The following is a 23,430-nucleotide window of genomic DNA, read 5'->3' on the forward strand; positions in this document are numbered from 1 at the left end:
CTTTTATCCAACACAGTAGTCCCTTTTATAGCATACCACAACTCATTGATTGCAACATATCTCATTTCCTTAAGTATCCTTAATACCTCAAAATAACTCTATCCATCTAGATCATAAGACTATTTACTTGCTTCCCCTACTATATTTCATTGTCCCATTATTAACAAAATCCCCATGGTGGACCACCACTTAAAAAAAATCATCTGACATATCAACCTATATATAAATAAAATACAATTGCTTTGTCTAGTACTCATTTCTACCAAAACAACATATATTACAACCCATGCCCCAAAACTTTGAAACACGATTTTTAATGGATTACCACAACCAACAAACAAAGAAACACAAGATGGGCCTTTTTTTCATCGGACAACGCGACAATCCACAAGTTCTACCCAACATATACAAAAGCAACAACAACATTAATCCACACACATATTACAATACATAACCACTTAAATAAACCCCAAGAACAAACCCCAAATCCAACAACAAACAATAAAACTCACATTTGACACTTGGGCCTTCGAGAAACCAACCTCCAATCACACAATCAACAAAATCACTTCTTCCTACTCGCGTAATGTTGTTGTATCGGGGATCAGAAACCCCCATCACTCCACTCATTTGTACTCACAAACCCCAATCACCAACTTGCAACCAGCAACCCCATGCCTCGTTGAAGAACCCTCACGTTTTTAATCTTTTACACTTATAACTAAAATCCAAAATTCTTCATCAAAAGTCTATATTGCCAAAACTTTGTCACATAAACAGTCCTACCCACTCTGTTGTTTTATGATTTTAACGTCATCATTTATTATGATCAAAGATGCTTTTGAAAAAACAAATGAACTTAATTGAACAACATGGAAATCTTATCAAGTTTTTGAAACAAATTAAAAAAAAAAATTAGACTAAATATAATTATAAAATACAATTCAAAAATTTTATTTATTTAAAAAAAAATATTTTTATCTATATTTAATTAAGTTCCGGCAACTTAAGTAATTTTTATGTTAAAAAAATATTTGCAATTAGGTTACTTTTACAATAAGAACATTCAAACAAAAATCAGTTCAAAACTAATTTAATATTAATTTTTCAATATATTTTTATTCATAATAAAATTTTCAACTTCATACCCATATTTACGTGATTATAACCAAATCACTTTTTCTTTTATTGAAAAAGATTCCTTTACCTTTTATGTGGCAGAGAAGAGAAAAGAAAAAAACAAAATGAATGTGTTTGATAAAGAAAATAGAAATAATAGAAGAAACAAAGAAATAAACTAAACTTCTCCGTATTTCACTTTTGTTTTTATTTATTTAAACAAACCTAGTCATGTCTTTTATATTTTTCTACTACTTCTCTCTTAAATTAAAAACCTGTTATCTTCATAATTTTATCATCTCTTTATGTAATTTAGAAAAAAAAAGGTTTTAAAAATGTTTGTGTATTTTTTTCAGAAGAAAAGGTTTAATTGGAAAAATAAAATTCTATATATAACATCTCATGTTTCTTTCCCATATAAAGGTCGCATACAATACAAAAACCCCTAGCGCCTAGGGTTTAAGCGACCACACCTAAACTATCCCAAATTCTCCCATTGATTTCGAAGCTACCTGCTTTTGGTTTCCATTTCGTGCCGAAAGTTTATTACAATGGCCTCCCAACACGAAAACGGGTTGAATGTGGACCCGATTCCTATTGAGGTCGACACAACAATGGCTTTGCAACAGGAGAATCGGTTGGATATCGACCCGAATCCAGTTGGGGTGGAGACTCAAGAAGCGCAGACAGAAAAGTTTGCGACTTTGGGTTGTGTTGCTCCTATTGAGGAAGGTGTGGAGAAGATCAATTTGTTGGGTTCCTCTCTTTGTTTTCCGATTGAGGAGAACGGTGATAAGGATGACAGCGGAAGTGATAGTGATAGTGAAAGCGGAAGTGAGAGCGAAAGCAGAAGTGAAAATTCAGGGTCTGAAAGTTCTGATTCTGGTAGTGAAATCAGTAGTAGTAACGGTAGTAGCAGTAGTGATAGCGAAGAGGAGAGTGATGATGACGACGAAGACGACAACGAGGTAGAAGTTGAAGAAGGCGAGATTAGTTCTGATGAAGAAAAGGTGGCTAGTTGGAGCATGGTTGATGATGATGCTCATGATGATGAAGATGGTGATGCTGGAGTTGGACCCATCAGGTCAAAGAACGAGCTTCAGGTCTTATTTTATTTATTTGAGTCAGATTGCTAATTTGATTGCTGTCCTGAAATTAACATTTAAAGAAAATGTTGTCTACTGTGAGGATGTAAAGTGTTGTGTGTTAACTTTTGTTTATAGTAAATGCGGTGTGGTAGGTTTGGATCCTTTCATTTCATTGTAAGATGTTTATTTAAATTTGCTTTTTTCTGGGAGAATATTTTTGTTCCAGTGTTTGTCACAAGGATAGTTATGTTTGAGATTTATTTTTTCTATTTTTGCAATGCTTCATGTTTTCCGGGGGTTTACACAGTAATTATTGAAAATGTGAAATAAGATAAAGTTGTTTTCTATATTACCTGTATAAACTGCTAAAATTAAGAAACTAAGTGAAAACAGAAAGCATTTTTCTCAAACCAAAGACGACAAAGTTTGACCCTTTTACACAGGAGTTTTATGAGGAATTTTGAATTAGAATACAAGAAATTTGAAAAATGTCGTGATAATCAATACAATACACACGTGCTGAAGAAAGTTAATTAGTGGAACTAGTGTGAGTAACTTGATGATGACTCGGATCATTGATATTTGCAATTTTATTGTGCTTTTGGGTATTCTTTTGAATGGTTTTGTCAACTTATGCAGAATCTGCCCCTTGTTCCTCCTGTCAATGCTGCTTTGGAACCACACCATCAAATGTTGCCAGTGGGAATCATTACTTCTGTAAGTCTACAATAGCCCTATCTCAAATAAAAATATTCATTCTATTATTGATTTCAAATATAGTTTCTTTAGTTGCTTAATTAAATGTGTGTGTTGTTAAAATTGCAATGGGAATAGAATAGGAATGGTGCCGAATAGTGTTGGAATCATCTTAATGAAGTTTCTCATTTTTCAGATTCTTGGTGCTCAAGTCATTGTTGAAGGAGTGGAGAAGCATGACCCTCTTAATGAGGGTTCTATTCTTTGGTTGACTGAAAGTCGGAAGCCACTAGGTTTAATTGATGAAATCTTTGGACCAGTCAAGAACCCTTTTTATATTGTGAGATACAATTCTGCAAGTGAAGTTCCTGAAGGAATCAATGGGGGAACCTTTATCTCGTTTGTTCCAGAATTTGCTGAGCATGTGATTAATAACAAAGATCTTTATAGGAAAGGGTACGATGCATCTGGTGCGAATGATGAAGAGTTATCTGATGAAATGGAGTTCTCAGATGATGAGAAAGAGGCCGAATACAGGAGAATGCAAAGAGCTACAAAAAGAGGTGTAAATGATCAAAATCATGGCAAGAAGAAAAACAGAAAGAAATTTTCACCTAAAGAGCCTGCGGCACAATCCATGCCTGCTGCACCTGCTGCACCAATGGTTACTCAGGGAAATTGTCCTCCTTTTCAAGGCATTGGACAAACACTGTTGGGTGGAACTGCCACAGTTCCATCATTTCCCCACTTAAACGCCGCACCCCCTAACTTTGGTACTCATGGAATTTGGACAAACGGAACATTTCCACAGCAGCCACAGAATGCTATGCTTCATAATGGTTTTCCTGCAAATGGGGTATCATGGTTCCCACAAAACACTCAAATTCCTCCTCAGATGCCAATGCCAGGAATTCCATTTCAACAGCAAGTACATGGCAATCAGGGATCTCTTACAACAACTATGCTACCTGGAATGCAACAAAATATGTTTGCTCAATCCATGTATGCAGCAGGGCTTCTTGGTCAAAACCAAATGGCATTTGGGATGGGATCACCTTTCCCACAGCTTCAGCCACCTGCACAACAGGGATTTCCATCCTCTTCTGCTGCCCCCCCTCAGTTTCATCCACGTCCATCTGGTAATCGTGGTGGTAGAAAAACATTTCATGGTGCAGGAAGGAAAGGGTGGCGACCAGCCAAGTGAAGTTCATTCATTGTGTGGTCTATTGTAAACTGAACTCATGTATTGAGTTGGGCTATTTTGCAAGGAATGTATTGCAAATGTAAATTTCTTGTAAGCCTATTGAATTTTGAAATGAATTAGGCAAGTTCTTGAAGTAGTCGAGTTTCTAATATAAAATTATCGCATTTTATTTGTGGTTGAAAGTTATATGAATTTGAATAGATGACTGCTCTTTATTGTTTGTGTACTTCCAATGGCTGAATCATTCCAATGGATGTTTATCTAACCACATCCTAGAAAGTCCAATTTATTCCTGCCACTGATAGAAATTCCGTATTTAAGAATCTATCATAATAACTAGAAACAATTTCAGTATGTGCAGAGAGAAATGAACCTTAGCATCACTAATAAATAATACTTTTTTAAACTCTTTAATTAGTTAAAATAATTGTCTTATTTAACGACTTTCTTTTCATTGTATGATTTCCTAAACTAAGTAGAATGTCTTATTAGCAACAATCAAGTTAACAATATAATATCGCTAAGAATCTTTCTATGCAAAGAATTACATAAACCAAAATGGCAAAACAAAATGTGTTGCACTAGGCAATGATCAGAAGAATAATTGGAAATATTTATATGCTAAAATTGGTCTTAATAATTTCTAAAACCTACTCTTCTATGCTCAGGGCAAATATTTATACACCATCTCCATTTTATTTCTGTAATCTAAAATGCCAGTAAACCTGGAAGCTTTTTCAGGCATAAACCATTTTACAAGGAAGCTGGAATGAGTTAAAGTTACAAACCTACGGAAATCAAAAGGCATAATGGTTTAATTGTTCGATAATGTGCAAGACTTCCCTGTAAGTAAAATTTTGAAATGAGCTTTTATCTCACATTTATCTTCTTTTTGAAACATAATAGATTATCATTAAAAGATCTCTTATTCTTTATGTTATCTCTTTTAGTAAGATACAAGCTACTTTCAAGTTTTAAGTTTAACAATGTAGGACTAATTTAAAAATTTAATACCTCTTAACCGTTCTCACAAATGAAAACCAACCGAAACGGTTATTTTTATGATCACACAGAAAGATATAAACGCTCCCTTGGCCGTCTGAGACAACAAAAAGACGATAAAAGTATTCTTTAAAAAAAGAAAACAGAATAAGCAACCACTTACTTTCCTTTGGAATCATTTATACTTGAACAAAATCATGTGGCTCATAGATAAAGAAAGCACACTCATGTCCAACCCTCCAAAGGCACTATTCAGGACTAAATAAGAATGCATCGACTAGAGGCAATAATTGTCCAAAACACGGAGCTGGTCGGGTACTGCATTATTATGGCTAGGTCACTATCCATTGCAAACCAAATCACCACCCTGCCACCTCTTTTATTAACATCTTTTTTTCCCTCATGATAATATATATAAACAAACATAAGGAGACAGAGAGAGAGAAAAATAGAAAGAGTGAAAATAAATTGCTGAGATTGAAATTTATGATCCAGTCACAGTGAGAACAAGGAATGGTGAACTCAGTCAGACTGGTAATAATGAGCAATTAGGAAATTAAATTAAACGTATTGTTCTTATCGTGAGGCATAAATAGGTCACATTAACACGTGAGAAAATAGAAAATAGCATAATATGAATGAAAGAGTCAAGCTTTGGCATTGTTTGTAAAGTCAGCACAAGTCTGGCAGCTGCAATCTGAAAAGCGGCAGATATCACAGCCAAAGCAGACACAAGAAGTGCAACCTTTGCATGTTGGTGAACAAGTGCATCCCCTGTAAACTCTACGACTTGCTCTTTCCTCTTCATCATCACACGTAATTCTGAAAAATAATCACCATTATTAGTTGCTCCAAAAATTTCAGTAATCACAAACCTGCAAATAACATAAACAATCCAATACTGTCTAAATAGAAAATATAAAATAAAACCATTTATCTACTTCTGTACTTTTACCAAAATGCTTTCAGATAACTGTTTGTAACGGATAAGAATATAAGATACCCATCCACCAGTTTGTCCTTCGCCTCCAAAGTGGGGGTAACAATCTATCCGTTGTCATTGGTTGCAAATCTCAAGCAAAGAATCTTTTATTATTAAATAAAAGGGTGGTGATCAGTCAGACATGGGGTGAAAGGAGAAAATGGACATAGTGGACTGATAACTGGAAATAACGTGCAATGGCTGATCAAAGCGATGGTATACATTTAAGTTAACAATAATGAAGTTCTAGAAACTATCTAGTTTCAAATATAATAATAGCATAGACAGCAGTATGTATAACCGTAGAGGGCAAAATAGTCTAAAGCAGTAAGAGGCATTAGCAGTGGTGGATGGAAGATGAACATGTAGGCAAAACGCTTCTAAAAAACTATATTATAATTTTTGGGATAGATAGAAAACAATTTTTGTTTTCCTTTTCTGTTTTTTACTTTTGATTACAAAAAGTGTCACCTTCTTTGTACTTTGTCTTCTGTTTTCAGAAATTCAAATGGGAAATAATGAAAAAGTTTTTATTTTTTCATGTATCACTGCTTCTTGTAGAAACATCTGAAAACAGAAAACAAAGTAGAAACAAGGCATCCTTTTTTGTAATTAAAAATGTAAATAAAAAGTGTTACCTCAAACCATAAGCTCCTACGGTTATGAATAGTTTCCATTCTAAATTCAGGAGAAAAGGAAATCATGGGAACAGTAAGACCCATACAAGCGTAACTGTCATTAACGAGACTAAGACCTATTTTTCTACTACATTCCTATAACAAAATTGTGCCCAAGTTGCCTCAGGAAATAGTCATTAAATTATTGCCAAATGTGAATTTTTTCTAAACAAATATATTCAATCTACTGCAAACGCATCACTTCACAATTTTGAAAACTTAATCATTAGGCATTCTATTTCAAGCTCTTTTGTCGTACAATGCAATTGCACTCATCATTCCCTTGATATCAGACCTTGCCAAATGCCAGCTTCAGCATATTTTTGCCCCTCTTCCATTTTTGAATCCCTGTTTAAATCATTAAATCCAGAATGCACAGCTTCTGGCCAAATTGAAATATTGGTACTTATGTACTTGTAACAACAACAGATGCCACAATTTAAGTTTGTACAATCGTAATTCAACTAACACATGAACACATACAACCAAACACATAAAAATCAGAAAAAATTGTTCAAATATTTAATTTCATCACTAAAGATGCTACCAAACTTTCCTTAGAACCAGGCATGCTTAAGCTCTCCCAGATTGTGACATGCAAGATACTATCACCAAGACTGTACACTATAGCTTGAATAGCACTCTGCAAATTAGCAACTATTGGCTACTACAGATTCAAATCTTACTCAAGATTAAGAAAAGATCAAAGCTATTGGCTCAGCTTGGAAAGTGACCATATCACTTCCAATAGGCAGTGCTATTGGCATCAATGAAAGCGTTCAAAGCAAGGTGAATTAGATGGACATTACAACAACAAGCCATCAACAACAGTAAAAGTGCACCATATATAAGAGAAAAAAACATACTTGTCATATGGAAGATCAGAACATTTCCAATTTGCATCTGCCAAAGCATCATGGTGAATGCGGCATTCCTCTTTAGTTCTCAGACGAAACCTACGCTCTTTATTGCACCTGGAGCAGCGAACAAACTCATCACGGTGACAAGCACGGCCATTTTGGGATCTGTGGGATCCATTTGCTGCTTTTGACACCTGATTGTAGTATTTGAGCAGTACTGTTTTACACAGTGGAACCTTCTCACCATTAACAATTACCCAGACATTATTCTTCCATTTCCTAGCAGTCTCTCTTCCAGAGTGTTTCTCAAATGCAGAAGGAGTCAACTTGGCTATCAATAAAGCAACGTTAATGCAAATAAAAAAGGTCATTTGGGAGAGAAACACCAAGATAAAAAAAAAATGTAATACTAAAATAGAAAGCAAAGTCTAGAATCAAAATCAGAAAAAAGATTTTTCTTTTTCAAGAACTAGGCTACTGGAGCGTACTTTCCCCTCTCAACTTCACCAGAGGGCCCGTAAAATCCTTTCTTATATTTATTTATCAGTGAATTTTTCAGAATTCTTATCCACGTCTAATCATGTGATCACTTCACTAATTGTAGATCTGTAGGTGCTTTCAAGTTCAAATCATATTGGCATCGCTTTACATTACTCTATGAAAATCATTTTCTTAAGGCGGTATTTCATGTATATTTTGTAGAAACGATTACTTTAATATATCCCATGCTGCGAGGCGAACAAGATTCACAAAGTAACAGTTAATAATTTTCATTTTTCTTTAATGCGCATGCATCAAGTTATTAATCCTTCAATACATTCGTGTGGAAGCAAAAATAACGCAGACATCTGATATATGGAACAAATACAACTAGACAAAGCATATGCATAGTGATTGAAAGAATTAGATTCTATTTTCAGTCTCTGCCGAAGGTACTCTCGTTCAGCTCAGTACCCAACAATTAAAAACTACTCAAGAATTAAAAACTACTCAAGTGGAACGGATGGTTCATGCCAGATACAAATATCAATCAATCACATTCATTCCTAACACAAGAGAATATGTCATCAGGGACAAGAACCAAACTCATGAGAAAAACTCGTTACATTTTTATAGATTAATAATAATATCATAGGATCACACAAACAGTCTACTCTGTCAAACAGATTTCAGACTTCGATCACTTTCAACAAACATGGAGTAACGATATAACATAATGGCTACGCCACGTTATTATATACAAACAACAAAAAGGTCTCCTTCATAAAGAAAGAGAGACACGTCTAAACACACAAAAAGACAGGTGTTGTTTAAAAATCTTCAACAATTGCACACAACAAAAACAAACACCCTCCGAGCCCAATCGTGTAGTATACCAAACCAATAAGTTCAGTGAGACAAATCAACATACAGTTCAACTGTATGAAGGAATCATCACAAACTCACACACCAAAGCAGATCAAAACAACCCCATAATGACACCCATCAACGTCAACAAAACTCATCTCAACACAAACTTCAGACATGCAAAACACAAAAACACTCGCACAAAACAAAACTAAACAAAAACCAAAAGCCTCTTCTTTGGAGAGAGAAAGAGACCTTCTTGACAACCAGGGGTGCATTCACAAGTGATTTCAAGGTACCCATTAACGAAAACCCTAAGTCTTCCAACAGCATCACCATATCTATGGCTCGTGCACCCGCACGTGACTTCCACATAGTCCCCAACACGCTTCACCCCACTCACCTCTCTCAGCTCCTCCTCGCTGAATATCGTCGACCCACTTTCTCTCTCTAACCCGTTAGCCATTTTTCCCTCAAAAGACTCTGTTTTTTACCAGAAAACGATGTGGGTGTAGAATCAAATACCAAAGGCAACGCGATGCTGAAGACGACCCAACACCACGTTAAGCCTTGAGATCTGACACTGAAACGTTGAAATGTTTGAGAAGAGAGAGAGAGAGAAAGAGAAGAATAGAGAGAGATAGTGAGGGGTTGGTGATGGGGTTGAATGAATAAATGAATGAGCTGGCGTAGCCAAACAAATGTTGTGAGTGAGGTGAAGGGGTTAAAAGGCTTAGGGTGCTACTTGCTATGCATGATATGATATGTCATGAGATGAGGGAGGATATTGATATATAAAGAGAGATAGAGAGAGAGAGAAAACAAAAGTTTATAGGGAAATCCTCTCATGAAACCAGACTAGGTTTTTGATATTCGTGTGATAGTCTGTTTCTGTTTTTATTTTTATTTTTTTATTTTAACTGAAACCACTCTTTATGGGTAGTTTGTTAATATTATGATTTTGCATTAAATAATGGAACGAATTTAGAGAGAAAGACCCTTTTAGAAAAAAAAAAAAAAAGATAAAAAACATGAAGCCAATATGGAATGAGAATTTGATTCTCTTCTGCATAACTGCAAGCCATTTTACCACATCATGGGTCTGAGTCAAAGGGTTCAGTTCAAAGTTTTTACTTTTAAGGTAATGCAATGAGATGAAGTAGAGAAACTAATGTTAAACTTCTGATATTATTATTACTTGGACTAATTTGATCCTATGTATAATATTTACACGTTTATAGTGACAAGGAGATCTTTTTTACGTTCCATAATATTATATTACATGCCTTATTCAGAATTTAAATCCTCTATTATGTTGTTTTGTCATATTCTATATAATTAACTATATAATTAATAACATTACTTAGTGATCGTATATACCAAAGACAGTGACTACATTAACTCATATGCATTGAACAGCATTGAACACGAAAGATATATGGTAACTTTTTCGATTTTGTTTTGATTACTACAATTATATCAGACGTTACTCCAGCCGCAACTACCATGGTGATAATATATGGTATATATACGTTAAAACTTGTAACAACATAAGGTGATGAGAGGAGAATTGATTTTATATCTATCTCCATATATGGCAGAAGAGTTTCTGAATCCCAACACCACAGTTAATGTGTGAAAAATCCATTCAGCAAAATTGGTAAAGTCTTTATTTGATAACTTGATACAGACACACTGAATAAAGTTCTCAACTCTTTACCAGGACTCGATCAAAATGCCCTCATAGTTTATCAAAGGAATATACCTTTCCCTTAATCAGGCACAACACGAAAAATCTCCCCCAGAAAAAAAAAAATTTTATTTATTATTCACTACAATATTATAGAATTAATATATATATATATATATAAATATAAATAAATATAAATATATATATATATATATATATATATATGCACGCATCTCAGTTGCTGCAAACTGTCAGGACTTTAAAGCTCTGAATTTGTTTTAGTTGCTATTGCTAATGGTGTGGCAGCTTTCATGTGCCTAAACTCTCTTGTAGGAGTCCAATAACAAGTTTTTGTGCTATTATTCCTTGAAAATCTACACCATTGTAGTAGATAGAAAGGTTTTAAAAAATGTCTGCCATTTTAGCCACAAGATCAAGATTTTTAGAGTTTCCATGACAGAAACTAATACAATCTACACCATCTCAGTATCATAAAAAACAGCAACAAACCTGTGATTTAAAACCTGTTAATCAACAGAGGTGGTTCTAAACTCTCGGTTGCATTTTTAAGGACTGAAGCATGTTACCATCTTTAATTTCCTAAAATGCACACCATTGTCCAGTAATGCACATGATGATGCCCAAAGTGCCAAAAAAACCAATTCATATTCATCCATGACATCCTAATATTATCGTCCTAAGCCTAAGAGAAGCAACAAACAACACCACAACTTTGACGCCGCAACTTAGGCAGACAAATTGCAAATACTAGGTGGCTGATCTGGTCTCCTATCACTCTACTAGTTAATCTCATACATGTCTGTTCTGCAACTAAAAGTGCAGGCAAAGTGTGCCATTCAATAGATTTGATTCTGGAGAATATTTAGCAATTAGAGAAGCCGTTGATTAAGAAATCAATGTCTGGTCCAGCAGTTATTATTTCACTCTTCATATTTTGTCTCAACTCAACCACACAATTTTGTTCTCCTCCTACTGTATGTTTATCTATCTGTACTTCCAACTTCATTAAAATCATCACATTTTGCACTCTCTGAGTTAAGTCCCACACAGGTCGCCACAATTACTGGGTTGTGGTTTAAATATTAATTGCAGATTAATCAGAACTAGTAATTCTGTGACCTGATCTTACATAATATACTTTAACAAAGTTCTTACTTTAACAGACTATTTCTGTGTAGTTTGTAGAGGAAAATCTCCACATTTTTACTGTGTTATAATTGTTGTTTGTTTTGTGTCCCCATCCATAAAGTGATTGATCAAGTTGAGATTACAAAGGGACATCTTTATCTTGGAAAGGAACTTGGTTTTTACTCTGAATTACACAACTTAGCCACTTGATTGGGGCCCTCAGATAGGGCAGGGGGGGCGCATGAACTTGTGTTGGTGCTCGAAGCTGCTATAATACCATCATGATTTTACCAAAGTGCACAAGATATGTATTGATTCCATGGTCTCATCTTTTATCATGGGATGTGAAACAGTCCATAATAGGAAAGAAATTGCAAAAGGTATATTTTTTTTACTGTGACAAAAAATTTCATCAGGTGTGTAAAATGGAGCATATTGGGAAAGAAAAGGTAAAATAGGTATGTTTCACTGTGGCATGCAATCGTGGCGAAGGTATTTGTGATGGCACCAAACTGTTGCTGTTTTTTTGTTGAAGCTGTTGAGTCCATAAACCCAATTAAGCAGTGTTGGAAGAAGTGTAGTAGATAATGTGGTAGATGAGATGAGTTTTATAAGTTATGAGAGTGGAAAAGTATTATTATGTGTGGTGTGTATTTTTCAACGACAAAGTACTGATTATAATGATGGTAGACTTTCCCACTTTAATGATCACACAGTCTTAGGACTGTGTATGAGAGTGGCTCCATTAAGAGTACTTTTGCAACCTCACATGAGAGATTCCATTGGAGTTTAAATGTTTAGTACTTTGTAGACTGCTTTTCAAAATATTTTATGACTAAGATCGATTGTTAAAGTAAAGTTTATTTTAGTTATATATTATCAATTAATTCTATTTTTAGTTGATATATCTTTGATAAAAACTCGTATTCACTCAAAATGTTTCATCTTGGTTACATAAGCTTATTGGTATTTTACTTTCTAACATATATTATAAAGGATGGAATAGTCTTGATTTTCTTCAACTCTGGCATTATATTTATTGTTTTTAAAGTAATTGTTGTTGTTAATTAAGAAAAGTACATTTATTATGTATAGTTTATTCAAATATAAAGTAAAGATAATGTGATAAGATAAGTTACTTATAAGGACGTATTTAATGATGTTTTTTTTTTTAAAAAAAAAGTAATGTTATTTTTTTTGTTTTTTGAAAAGTTGAAGTTGATAATTCAACACAAAAAATTAAAAGAAGTTACCTTTTTTTTTTTTTTAAGTCACCTCCACTATTGTTTATCTTTGTTTAGTTGTAATATGCAACTTAATTACAATATATTATTTTGACACCAAGATAAGAATCCACACCCCCCTTCACTAATTTTACTCATCACTAATCTTTCAAAAAAAATGTGAGACTAATCATCTAATTCTGTGACGGATAATGATATTTTAATATATGTTTTAGATCATTGCATTATACTATTAAAAATATTAAAATAAATAACTGAAGAGTGTTGGAATGATAGTTAAGAGTAGATACAAAAAATAAATTAAAATACTATTATCCTTTTGTGATTTGCAGTACAAAATTAAAAGAAAAAAAATTAAAGAGGAAAAAATTGGGAGGTGAGTACAAAATTAAAAGAAAAAAAAAAGTGAAAATATAAATAGTTTGATTAAAAAAAAATAATAATAATAAAATTATAGTCCTGTTTGATTGCGAAAGAAAGAAAAAGAAACAAAAAAGTTAAAGTATCATTTAACTTCGTCTCTACTCATACTGTTACATAAATATGACACTATTATATTTATGAAAAGAATTCTACACATATCTGACATTGCAAACAACTCACATTTTACTTAACCCATGCACTATGATTCCCTCTCTTTATGATGTAGAGTATTTTGTTTCTACCAAATACTGTAAAGTACATGTCACATAAACTACGGATACATAACGATTCTAGGCTCTCATATTTATATTTTCTCTGTTTTTCTTTTTTTTCTTATAAGCGAAAACACGCGTCACAAACATGCGTGTTCGTATATTTGAAAATTTTTAAAAACAATATAAGTTACTATAAATAGTACAATTAAAAAGTAATATGAAGATTATTTTTTAAAATATATTTTAAATTATTTTTTTATCTTAAAAAATATAAATTGAATAAAGCAGTTACGTATATTTCATATATGGAAAACAATAATTGTGTTTAAACAATAATTGACAATGATTAGGAGTTTTAACACTTTCAATCATTAAACAAATATATTTAAAATAGTTTCCATATTTTGACCAAATTATTGTAATACTCATCTTAACGTTAAAAAATTGATTTCCAAGATATAAGTGTTTCTCCATCCCTTTTACTCATAACTACTCCATCAATTTTCTTCACATTTCTCTTATATGAAGACTTTCTGAAACATTCAACCTCTCTCGAATTTAGTTTCAGATTAGTTTTCTGAAATTTCTTATCCTCGTGTTTTACTTTTCATGGATATGTACCTAATTTTACTCATTTGATTTTGATTAGTTTGATCTTATAAATATTAAATGAGGAAATCTTATAAATATTATTTTTTTATCATATCATTCATCTCATATTTTAGATTTAATTTTTTTCCATTTGTATCTTTCCATCCTCCACCTATCTACCATGATTACGGTGAACATTAAATATTTTCCTTCAAAAAATGTTAACATGTAAAAGTTCCCTTAATAGTGAATTGAACATGACAATGAGTAACAATGCATAGGTTGTTACTTAACATCTCGAGAAAGGAAAGAAAATAGAATAAAAGAAATAAAAATGTGAGAAAAGAGATAATATAGTAATAAAAAAAAAAAACCAAGTGTGAAAGGAGTAGATGTAAATATGATGCAGACATGATTGTTGAAATTAAAGAAAACATTTTTGAACGGTGATCCTTTAAGACGTGAAGAAAACATTTTCCTAAGAAAAACTGTTAGGTCGCCAGCATTAACCAATCTAGTATATTGAGTTGACACTTTTTTAAACCCTCCCCACAGAATCCAATGAAAATTTCTGCATCTCAAACAACTTAATCTGATGGATGCAGCTACTGCTACCAACGGCGTTAGCCATTGACAGCGAAAGATCGTCCACGAATACTTTTTTTTTTCTCTTTCTAAATAAAACACGTTACCACTGAATTACTGTTATATAAATTCAAATTACTTTTGGTTAAATATTTTTTTGGTCGAAAGATAAGTAATGTCTTGCTGCATTCATAAATTTCTGGTATAAAAACTTAACAGAATTAAGTTTCAAATAGGAAAAAAAAAAACAACACAAAAACATAGTTAATCTATTATTTTGTTAAACTCAAAATTGAATATATAAAAATTTCATTAAGAAAAATTGCCGAATATGAGTTAAAAACAAATAGTATGATGTGACGACTAGTGTTGTTAGACGCCACGTATGGTTGGTACCTACCTAAGGGCCGTGACCTATGGCAACTACCTCCTGCCGAAAGGACACCCTAAATAGCTGGTCCTAAAATCTCATCACCATCAATTTCCTAGGGTTCTTTTTTAGATTTTTTTTCAGCAAAATAGTATATATAGATTATATAATGTATTAAATATTTATTCAGATAGTATTTTATTTTTGTCAGTTTAATTTCAAAAATCGAATTGTGAGTTATGTCTTTGAGAAGAAACTAATTGAAGAGTATGTAAAAAATTAATTAAAAAACAAGTTAGAATTTGGTTTATAAATTTAAGTGTACTATGTTGCGTGAAAAAAATCAATGTTTTTTTATAGCAATTCAAAAGTTTCACTTCATCAAGTGATTGTAGTGGGGTGTGATTGTGCCTTGATATGATGGTCATGCACACAGAAGGTAGTATATAAGGCCAAAATGAGGATCAAATTTCCATGACCTTGTCTTCCCCTTTGACAAATTGAATGATCATGTAATCTTAGGTTGATGTTTCAAATGATTATGTTTTGTGGTTGCTTTGCTTTTCTACACCTACTTCAGCCTAAAAAATGTATTGCAACAATTATATTTTTATAGTGTATTTGGATTAAGTGAGGTACTATTTGTAGAGAAGGGGAAGGTGTAGATTGAAGATGTTTATATTTATATATTGGCATCAATTTGAAGAGGTGAAAAAGAAGTGGAATGTGAGTTTGTTGAGTAGAAAAGATATGAAAGTTTATGAAATTATAATTTTACCTTTCAATTGTATAGCATAAACTTTTTGTCCATTGAATGGTCATTACTTTTGCTCGAACGGAAAAGCATGCATGTAAATAATATGTTATTACAACATATATTAAGGTTTATATTTGATATGACATTTTGTATACTTTAATTTAATTTAATTTATAGTTTGTTTGAATAATTTGAAAATGAATTAATGTTATGGTGAAAATTTGATACAAAAGAAAAAATATTTTATTTTAATTGTAAATAATTTTTAGAAAGTATAACGTTTCTAATTAAAACATAATATACTACTTAATTACATCATCACATTGTTTATAACAAATAACAAAGAGCTTGCAAATATTTACATATGTACAATGTATTTACAATCTTCCAAGAAGTGTTTTTAAATTTTTTTCAAAAGGATAGTATAAACATCACATTTCTCGGAGGAACTACAAACATAAGAATATGTACATACAAATTATTCACTATACCACCTTAAAGAGTTGCAGCCTCACTAATACGTATCATTTTCATTTGTAGATTTTTTGCTCAATATAATATATGATCATCATAGGTGGCTGCACAACACCACAAAAGAAAAGAATAAGTTAGTGAAAATTTAGAAATACTACATAAGACAATATCATCACCAATTCAAAATCCAATAACTCAATCAGTAATCAAATATCTATCATACAACACAACCCTCATGGCTTTACTCCCATACCTTAATCATCACATCACAACACAACGCTCATGCCTTAATCCTCATGGTTTAACCCTCATGGCTCAGTCATTACAACACAACCCTTATGGCTCAAGCATCGCATAAACATTTGATTATACTTTCGGAAGACTAGTGTATTGAGCAAACTCAAAGACTACACTTGTCATAACTCACTTCCGCCTCTCAAGAGCTATAATTATAGATTCATATATTAGGATCCACAATCCATCCTAAGTATGACCATGGTAAATTTCTCATATCTGTGAGGTCCAATACTTTTCCATAGCGAAGTTCCAAATTGTAGGAACCTCTTTCAACTCTAACAACTAGATATACTCCTCTATGTGAGTCCAATACTAGCATAGTCATGATAGGTTCTATACAAAATCCCTTTCAATACATTACCTAACATCACATCAACAGAGTACTCCTTTCCAAGGAGTCACTACATTCACAACATCTACACAATAATTTCCCCATCACAATAGATTACGGTTCCTGGCCTGGCTTTACATGGCCACTCACCCACAACAAAATTATAGATTATGACTCCTAGGAAGGTAATTTAAATTACACTGAAGAGAACGCTCTCATAGTTAAGAAAAATAGAAGGAGCAAATATAACAACACACAATTTTTTCCATCTTGTCCCCATTGCAAGAAAAAAGGTCATCAACCCAACTAGTGTTGGTGGAGGCCAGACGTCAAAGGTCACAAATACGGTCAATTGGGACATGTAGGAAAGGTATGCAAATCTCCAAATTCTTAAGAAGATGTTCAAATTGTGGAGGATAAATCAGAGGAGGAACTACTTCTTACAACATCATGTGTCACAACCAATGAATCTACAAAAGATTGGATTATAGATAGTGGTTGCACAAACCACATGACTCATAGAGAACTTTTCAAGGAGCTCAATAAATCAAATATTTCCAAGGTAAGAATTGGGAATGGAGAACAACTTGTTGTGAAAGGTACAAGAACAATTTCAATTAAAATTCATTCAGGTATCAAATTAATTTTTGATGTCTTATATGTTCCTAAGATTACTCAAAATTTGTTAAGTGTAGCTCAAATGTTAGAGAAAGGTTACAAGGTCTCCTTTGAAAATAAAGTTTGTTTTGTGTGATAAAAAATGCTAACAACATATAAGTATTCATAGTCTACACGAAAGACAAAAGATTTGCGTTGGATTTCATGAAGGAGGAATGTGCTACAAATAAAGTGAGTATGAAAGAAAGATCAAAATCAAAAGATAAATACCTCTGGAAGAAAGTAGATGTCCAAGTAAAGAAAGTAGACGGAGGTTCACATTCTAATATTCACAAAAGGTCCAATGTCACTACAATGAAGTCCACACCTGACAAAGAAAAAGAAGATGATGCTGATATAAGAAGAAATATAAAGGATAATGTCAAATTGAAGAAAGATGTGACGCCATGGAAGAAAGAAAAAAACAAAAAATTACAAGCACAACAAGAGAAGAAGATCAAGCATCAAAAGATGGAGAATCTGTTAGAAAAATGATTACTCAAATAATACTAATAATAATAAGAATATAAAATGATATAATAATAATTATTAAGACAATATATAAAATAATGAATATTAATCAGATATCAACAAATATAATAACAATAATAAATAAAAATAAACAAGGAAAAGAATAGAAATATCCTAGGTTGAGGCACGCATAACGCTATCCTTAGAGAGAAAACACCCCTACTGCACAGGGCTAAACAAATATATCAATTCACAATCATATGTGTTTCTTATCATATGCGTTTCTCTCCCAAGATACAACAACCCGTCAGATCGATCGAGTGCAGCGAAGGATCTCCGAACTTTATGAACACCATTGTCTTAAAGATAATATAGAGAATAAAGAATAACACTTTTAAAAACTCTAGTGTTTGTTGTCTCTATTTGTTGTGTTTTTTCCCATGCACCTAGGTGGTATTTATAGGTAGATAAAGGAGACAAAGAAGTAAATTGCAATAAGAATATAACCGTTAGCCATTAAAAGCATTAACCCATAAATTAAAGGTCTATAAAAACTTCAATAACAGTAGAAATTTTATTTTTAATTATTTATTTTTTAAATTATATTAAAATATTTCTAACAGAATAAAATATGAAGATATAACATTTAAATAAACAAATATTAAGCAAGGAGGAAGGTTGAGAATATTACTTCATATCTTCTTTTATTTAAATTAGTTTTTAGAAAATATTTCAGTTTTAGAAATTAGTTATTATTTTAGAGTAGGAGTGAGATATTCTAAATATTTTATACTTAGTATTCTAATATATTTTGCTCTATATACAGGATATATCAATAAAATACAACATGTTCTTCCGTATAACATATCACATATATCTTTCATATGTCTCATATCTCTCATATTTTTAAAAGTCATACAAATCAAAACAATACATTATGTTCTTAGAATTTCTATGTTTTCTACCTAACGATTGGATAAACCATTTCATTAACCTTCAGATTAGTATAAACTTTTGAATTTCATTTCTTTTATATTCTGTTTTTATTCTATTTTATGTGTTAAGATGTCATTTGGTGTCTTATTTTGACCATATTTATCATGTAATTTATTAAGGTTTAATTCATGTCATGATTCTTAATGTTTGGTGTAAAAGTATTTATGATCACTAATATTGAAAATACATTAGACCGAACACATATCTTCAATTGTTGTTTTTACGTCAAAAATTTTCATCATTTTCTTTATAACTGTCGTAATAGGGGATGCGATGGCTTTTTCGTAATATTGGATCCACTTTTTGCATGGATTATTGATAAAACTAATGTAATATGATTCTCGTTGATATTTATTACATTGATTATATTCATAGCCAATGGAAAATTGAAGTTGAGAAACCTTTATGAAAATTGACAAAACTAGTCTATTTATACAATAATCAATGTTACGTGTTTCCTTAAAACATGCTTTTCATTTATGTCTTTTTTCGTCCAAGATGATGGTACAAGATAATAATTATATTACCGAATTAAAAAAATAATAAATATTTAATTGAAAAATATAAATATTTTTACAACTATGAAATTTTTGTAATAAAGACTTTCAAAAATATTTATATTTAGAAGAGACTTGAAACTTAATTAAGTCTAATAATAATATTATTATAATATATTAATAAATTTTAATTAGATAATTTTATTTTAATATCATATTTTAGTTAGATAATTTAATTTTCAATTTAAAAATAAAATACAATATAATAATAAATTTTAATTAAGCCCCATCCGCAAAGCAATCGGTTAAATGAAATAAATGTAAAAGAAAAATCTAATAAACTTGTAATAAGAAATCACCGAAAAAAATTAGAAAGACAGACAAAAACTAATATTGAAAGTTTTATAAAATTACTATCTTATTTATATATATATATATGATTACTTAATTAAATTTTAATAATTTAAAAGAGAAAGAGGATATGATAGAGACGGATATTATGGCGGATATGAGGACAAGAATAGGGTGGATATTTACATCCTCATACCCAATTAAAATTCGGTGATTTTTCATATTTATACCCATACTTTATTACTAATATTGCTCTATTAAATTTCTCAAAAAATATTTTATTAGTAATATTGCTCTATTAAATTAATTATAAGTTTATGTTTGGAAATTAAATTGTTATTAGCGTATGTTAATTTTTATTGGTAGTAAAATTGATAATTAATGAGTTAAAACATTTTTTTAGTAAATTATAATTTTGTTTACAATAAAGAGAATGATTAACTATCTTTATTCTCTTATAATCAATTTGGATTATATCTTTTTCTTTACATCCCTTAAATCTCTTGAATCTCATGTTGTCCGTGTGTACCAATTTTTTCATCTTCATTTTTGGTTAGTATGTTTTTTCGTTCTATTTGTGTTGTTGTCATTTTTATTTTGTTTTGGATTTGTATTATAATTAGAAATGTGTTTCTTTTGCCTAGTTTTATTTTTCGGTACTTTTAGATTTACGGTTTCGAGAGTTTTTTTTATCATATATATCGAGGAAAAACTGATTTTTTTTACAAAACTATTAATTAGATTATGATTTAGTCTTTTGATAAACAATAGATTAATTTGAACGTAATTCAAAGTTAAGTTTTCTGTAGAAAGATAATTTAAGTTTAAGAAAAAAAAAGACTTATTATCGAGTTTAGAAGAACAATATTTTTTTAATTCTTTTTACTAATGATTAATTTTAAAATAAACAACTTTGAAAGTTTGTGAAAAAAGTTGAAACTTAAGAACGAAAAAGAAACTTAAAACTCCAAAATACTACAAGTCTACTATCAAATTTATTTTCTTGACAACCAGAACCAAGTTTTATTGATTTAATTTATTTGTTTTATATATTTATCTTTAGTAGTGTTTTATATATTATGATTTTCTACTTCATATATAAATATTTTAACTACAAAATTTGAATCAGTCTATTCAAAAATTTAAAAGAAAAGAAGAATTGAAACTTTATTGCATAATAAAAAGGAGCTATGGACAAAAAAAAAAACAAATGTCTTGTGTATTACAGTGTAGATATTTCATTTTTGAAAGATACATGCTTAAACCTTGAAAAATCTTTAAAACATAATAATTTGTTTGATATTTATGGATTTGATTTAATTTCATAATTAAATATCTTAAGAAAATTATATGTTTGGAAAGTGATAAACTAGTTAATATTCTTAAATATATATATATATATATATATATAAAGAATAAATTCTTTTCCAAATACATATATATAACTTATAGAATACTGTTAACAATTTTAGTGTCAATTGTTTCAGCCAAAAGGAGTTTCTCAAATATAAAAATAATAAAAACTTATTTAAGATCAACAATATTTCAAGAAAAATTAAACGGATTAGTCCTATTATCCATTGAGAAAAAAATGTTAAATGAAATTAATTATGACAATTTAATAAATAATTTTGTGTAAGACCCACTATTTTCTCTAATTTTTATTCTAGGGTCTTTCTTCCTACACCTCCAAAATTTCTTCTACACCTCCAAAATTTCTTTAAATTCCCAAAACACTCTTTGACCATTTAAGGAAATCCGTAGACACCACACCCCCAAAATTATGTCGACTTCAGGAAGTCAAAAAAAAAAAAAAATATATATATATATATATATATATATATATATATATATATATATATATATATATATAAAATCGACTTCTAGTATATATATTTATATTTTTTTCATTTTTTCTAAATTTTATGTTTTATTATTTTAATTTAAATTATTTTTTAATTTTATTTTTCAATTTTTTATTTAGCATTTTTATTACTTATTTTTTTTAAAGTAATTTTTTTTAAAATTTATATGTTTTATAATTTTTAATACGTATTTTAAAAAATAAAATAAAATATAAATTAGAAAATATAAATTTAAAAAGAATTAAAAATATTTAAAATTGACTTAATATTTTTATCTCCGGAAGTCAACTTCCGGTAATGTTTTTTGATTTCTGGAAGTCGACTTTTGGAAGTCAACTTCTAGTAATGATTTTTGATTTTCGAAAGTCGACTTCCGGTGATATATTTTGACTTTCAGAAGTCGACTTCCGGTGATATATTTTAACTTTCATAAGTCGACTTTCGGTGATATATTTTGACTTTCAGAAGTCAACTTCCGGTGATATATTTTGACTTTCGGAAGTCATATATTTTGACTTTCGGAAGTCGACATTCGGAAGTATTTTTGGGGGTGTAATGTCTGTGAGTTTCCTTAAATGGTCAAAGGGTATTTTGGGAATTTAAAGAAATTTTGGAGGTGCAAAAGAAATGCTTGGAGGTGTAGGAAGAAAGACCCTTTATTCTACCCTAATTTAAAGGAGATGCCCAAATCAGTTGGGTCTAGGGTTGGCCCAAAAGGGGAAACCAGACCCTAAACTGCCCTAACCTTACCAACTCTTCTCATTTTCAGAAATCAGCCGCCTTACTCCTCTCTCCCAAGAACTGTGCTCTGTTAGGGTTTCGAAGTTTAATCAGATTCAAGTTTAGCTCGACCTCGTTTCTGCTGACGTAAGTGTTCTCCAACTCATAGTTTTTCCATCTCAGGTTTAGTTTCGTGGTCATTGTTAGGGTTTCTGTAATAAACCCACTTTTGCTCACTGTTTCCAACTCGCAAATCTAATCCTGGAGCGACTGTGCTCCGTTTAGGGTTTAGGGTTTAGGGTTTAGTGCTCTTCTTTGGTAAGTACCCCGGATCTATTATAGCCTTTCTTTTTTTTCTCTTTCCACCTTCTTCCAGTTGGCGTTTTGTTGTGGTTAGGTTCCATTTCTTACTCTCGTTTTGGGTCTTGGGGTTTCCGTTTCAGCTCACCATTGTAGTCCGTAGAACTGTTGTGCCTGGTTGCGTTCCTTGGGTTGCTGCTTCTTTTCTCGTGTCTAGAAAAGGTAAGGGGAGCTAGTCTTTTCTGTTTGTAAAATTTTAGTGCTTTTCCATATATTTGTGCATTATTTCGTGAATGGGATGGTTTAAAAGTGAGGTGCTTGTATGTGAATGAACTATTTGGTGGATGTTGTCTATTTGTGGTGCTGCATGTGTAAAATAGTGGGGGAGAACTGGTGTTCTCGCCTAAACGAGCTCGTCTCGCTCAGGCGAGAATAGCAGAGAGCTCGCCCTGGTGCTGCTCTAGTATCTCGC

General features: G+C 31.4%; 2 protein-coding genes across 2 annotated transcripts; one reads left to right on the forward strand and one right to left on the reverse strand.

Annotated features, from left to right (window-relative positions):
• Positions 1-1,544: 1,544 nt before the first annotated feature.
• Positions 1,545-4,333, forward strand: LOC114170057 (H/ACA ribonucleoprotein complex non-core subunit NAF1-like). Its single transcript, XM_028055535.1, has 3 exons — positions 1,545-2,222; positions 2,847-2,924; positions 3,100-4,333. Exons 1-3 carry the CDS (start codon positions 1,671-1,673, stop codon positions 4,105-4,107), a joined length of 1,638 nt encoding a protein of 545 aa, XP_027911336.1. The 5' UTR covers positions 1,545-1,670; the 3' UTR covers positions 4,108-4,333.
• Positions 4,334-5,558: 1,225 nt separating this feature from the next.
• Positions 5,559-9,748, reverse strand: LOC114169686 (protein ULTRAPETALA 1-like). Its single transcript, XM_028054948.1, has 3 exons — positions 9,231-9,748; positions 7,635-7,959; positions 5,559-5,931 (listed from the first exon to the last, which is right to left on the reverse strand). The coding sequence occupies exons 1-3, from the start codon at positions 9,439-9,441 to the stop codon at positions 5,757-5,759; spliced, it is 711 nt and encodes a 236-aa protein (XP_027910749.1). The 5' UTR covers positions 9,442-9,748; the 3' UTR covers positions 5,559-5,756.
• Positions 9,749-23,430: the final 13,682 nt, after the last annotated feature.

Source organism: Vigna unguiculata, chromosome 11, assembly GCF_004118075.2.
Source record: "Vigna unguiculata cultivar IT97K-499-35 chromosome 11, ASM411807v1, whole genome shotgun sequence".
NCBI lineage: Eukaryota > Viridiplantae > Streptophyta > Magnoliopsida > Fabales > Fabaceae > Vigna > Vigna unguiculata.

What these genes read in the sequence shown, in the direction of transcription:
- LOC114170057 (XM_028055535.1), top strand. Translation starts at nt 1,671, where the DNA reads ATGGCCTCCCAACACGAAAACGGGTTGAATGTGGACCCGATTCCTATT. An exon ending in GGTCAAAGAACGAGCTTCAG is followed by an intron (nt 2,223 to 2,846) that starts GTCTTATTTTAT and finishes CAACTTATGCAG; the next exon opens with AATCTGCCCCTTGTTCCTCC. An exon ending in CAGTGGGAATCATTACTTCT is followed by an intron (nt 2,925 to 3,099) that starts GTAAGTCTACAA and finishes CTCATTTTTCAG; the next exon opens with ATTCTTGGTGCTCAAGTCAT.
- LOC114169686 (XM_028054948.1), bottom strand. Translation starts at nt 9,441, where the DNA reads ATGGCTAACGGGTTAGAGAGAGAAAGTGGGTCGACGATATTCAGCGAG. An exon ending in CACCCCTGGTTGTCAAGAAG is followed by an intron (nt 7,960 to 9,230) that starts GTCTCTTTCTCT and finishes CTTTATTGATAG; the next exon opens with CCAAGTTGACTCCTTCTGCA. An exon ending in TCTGATCTTCCATATGACAA is followed by an intron (nt 5,932 to 7,634) that starts GTATGTTTTTTT and finishes ATTATTTTTCAG; the next exon opens with AATTACGTGTGATGATGAAG.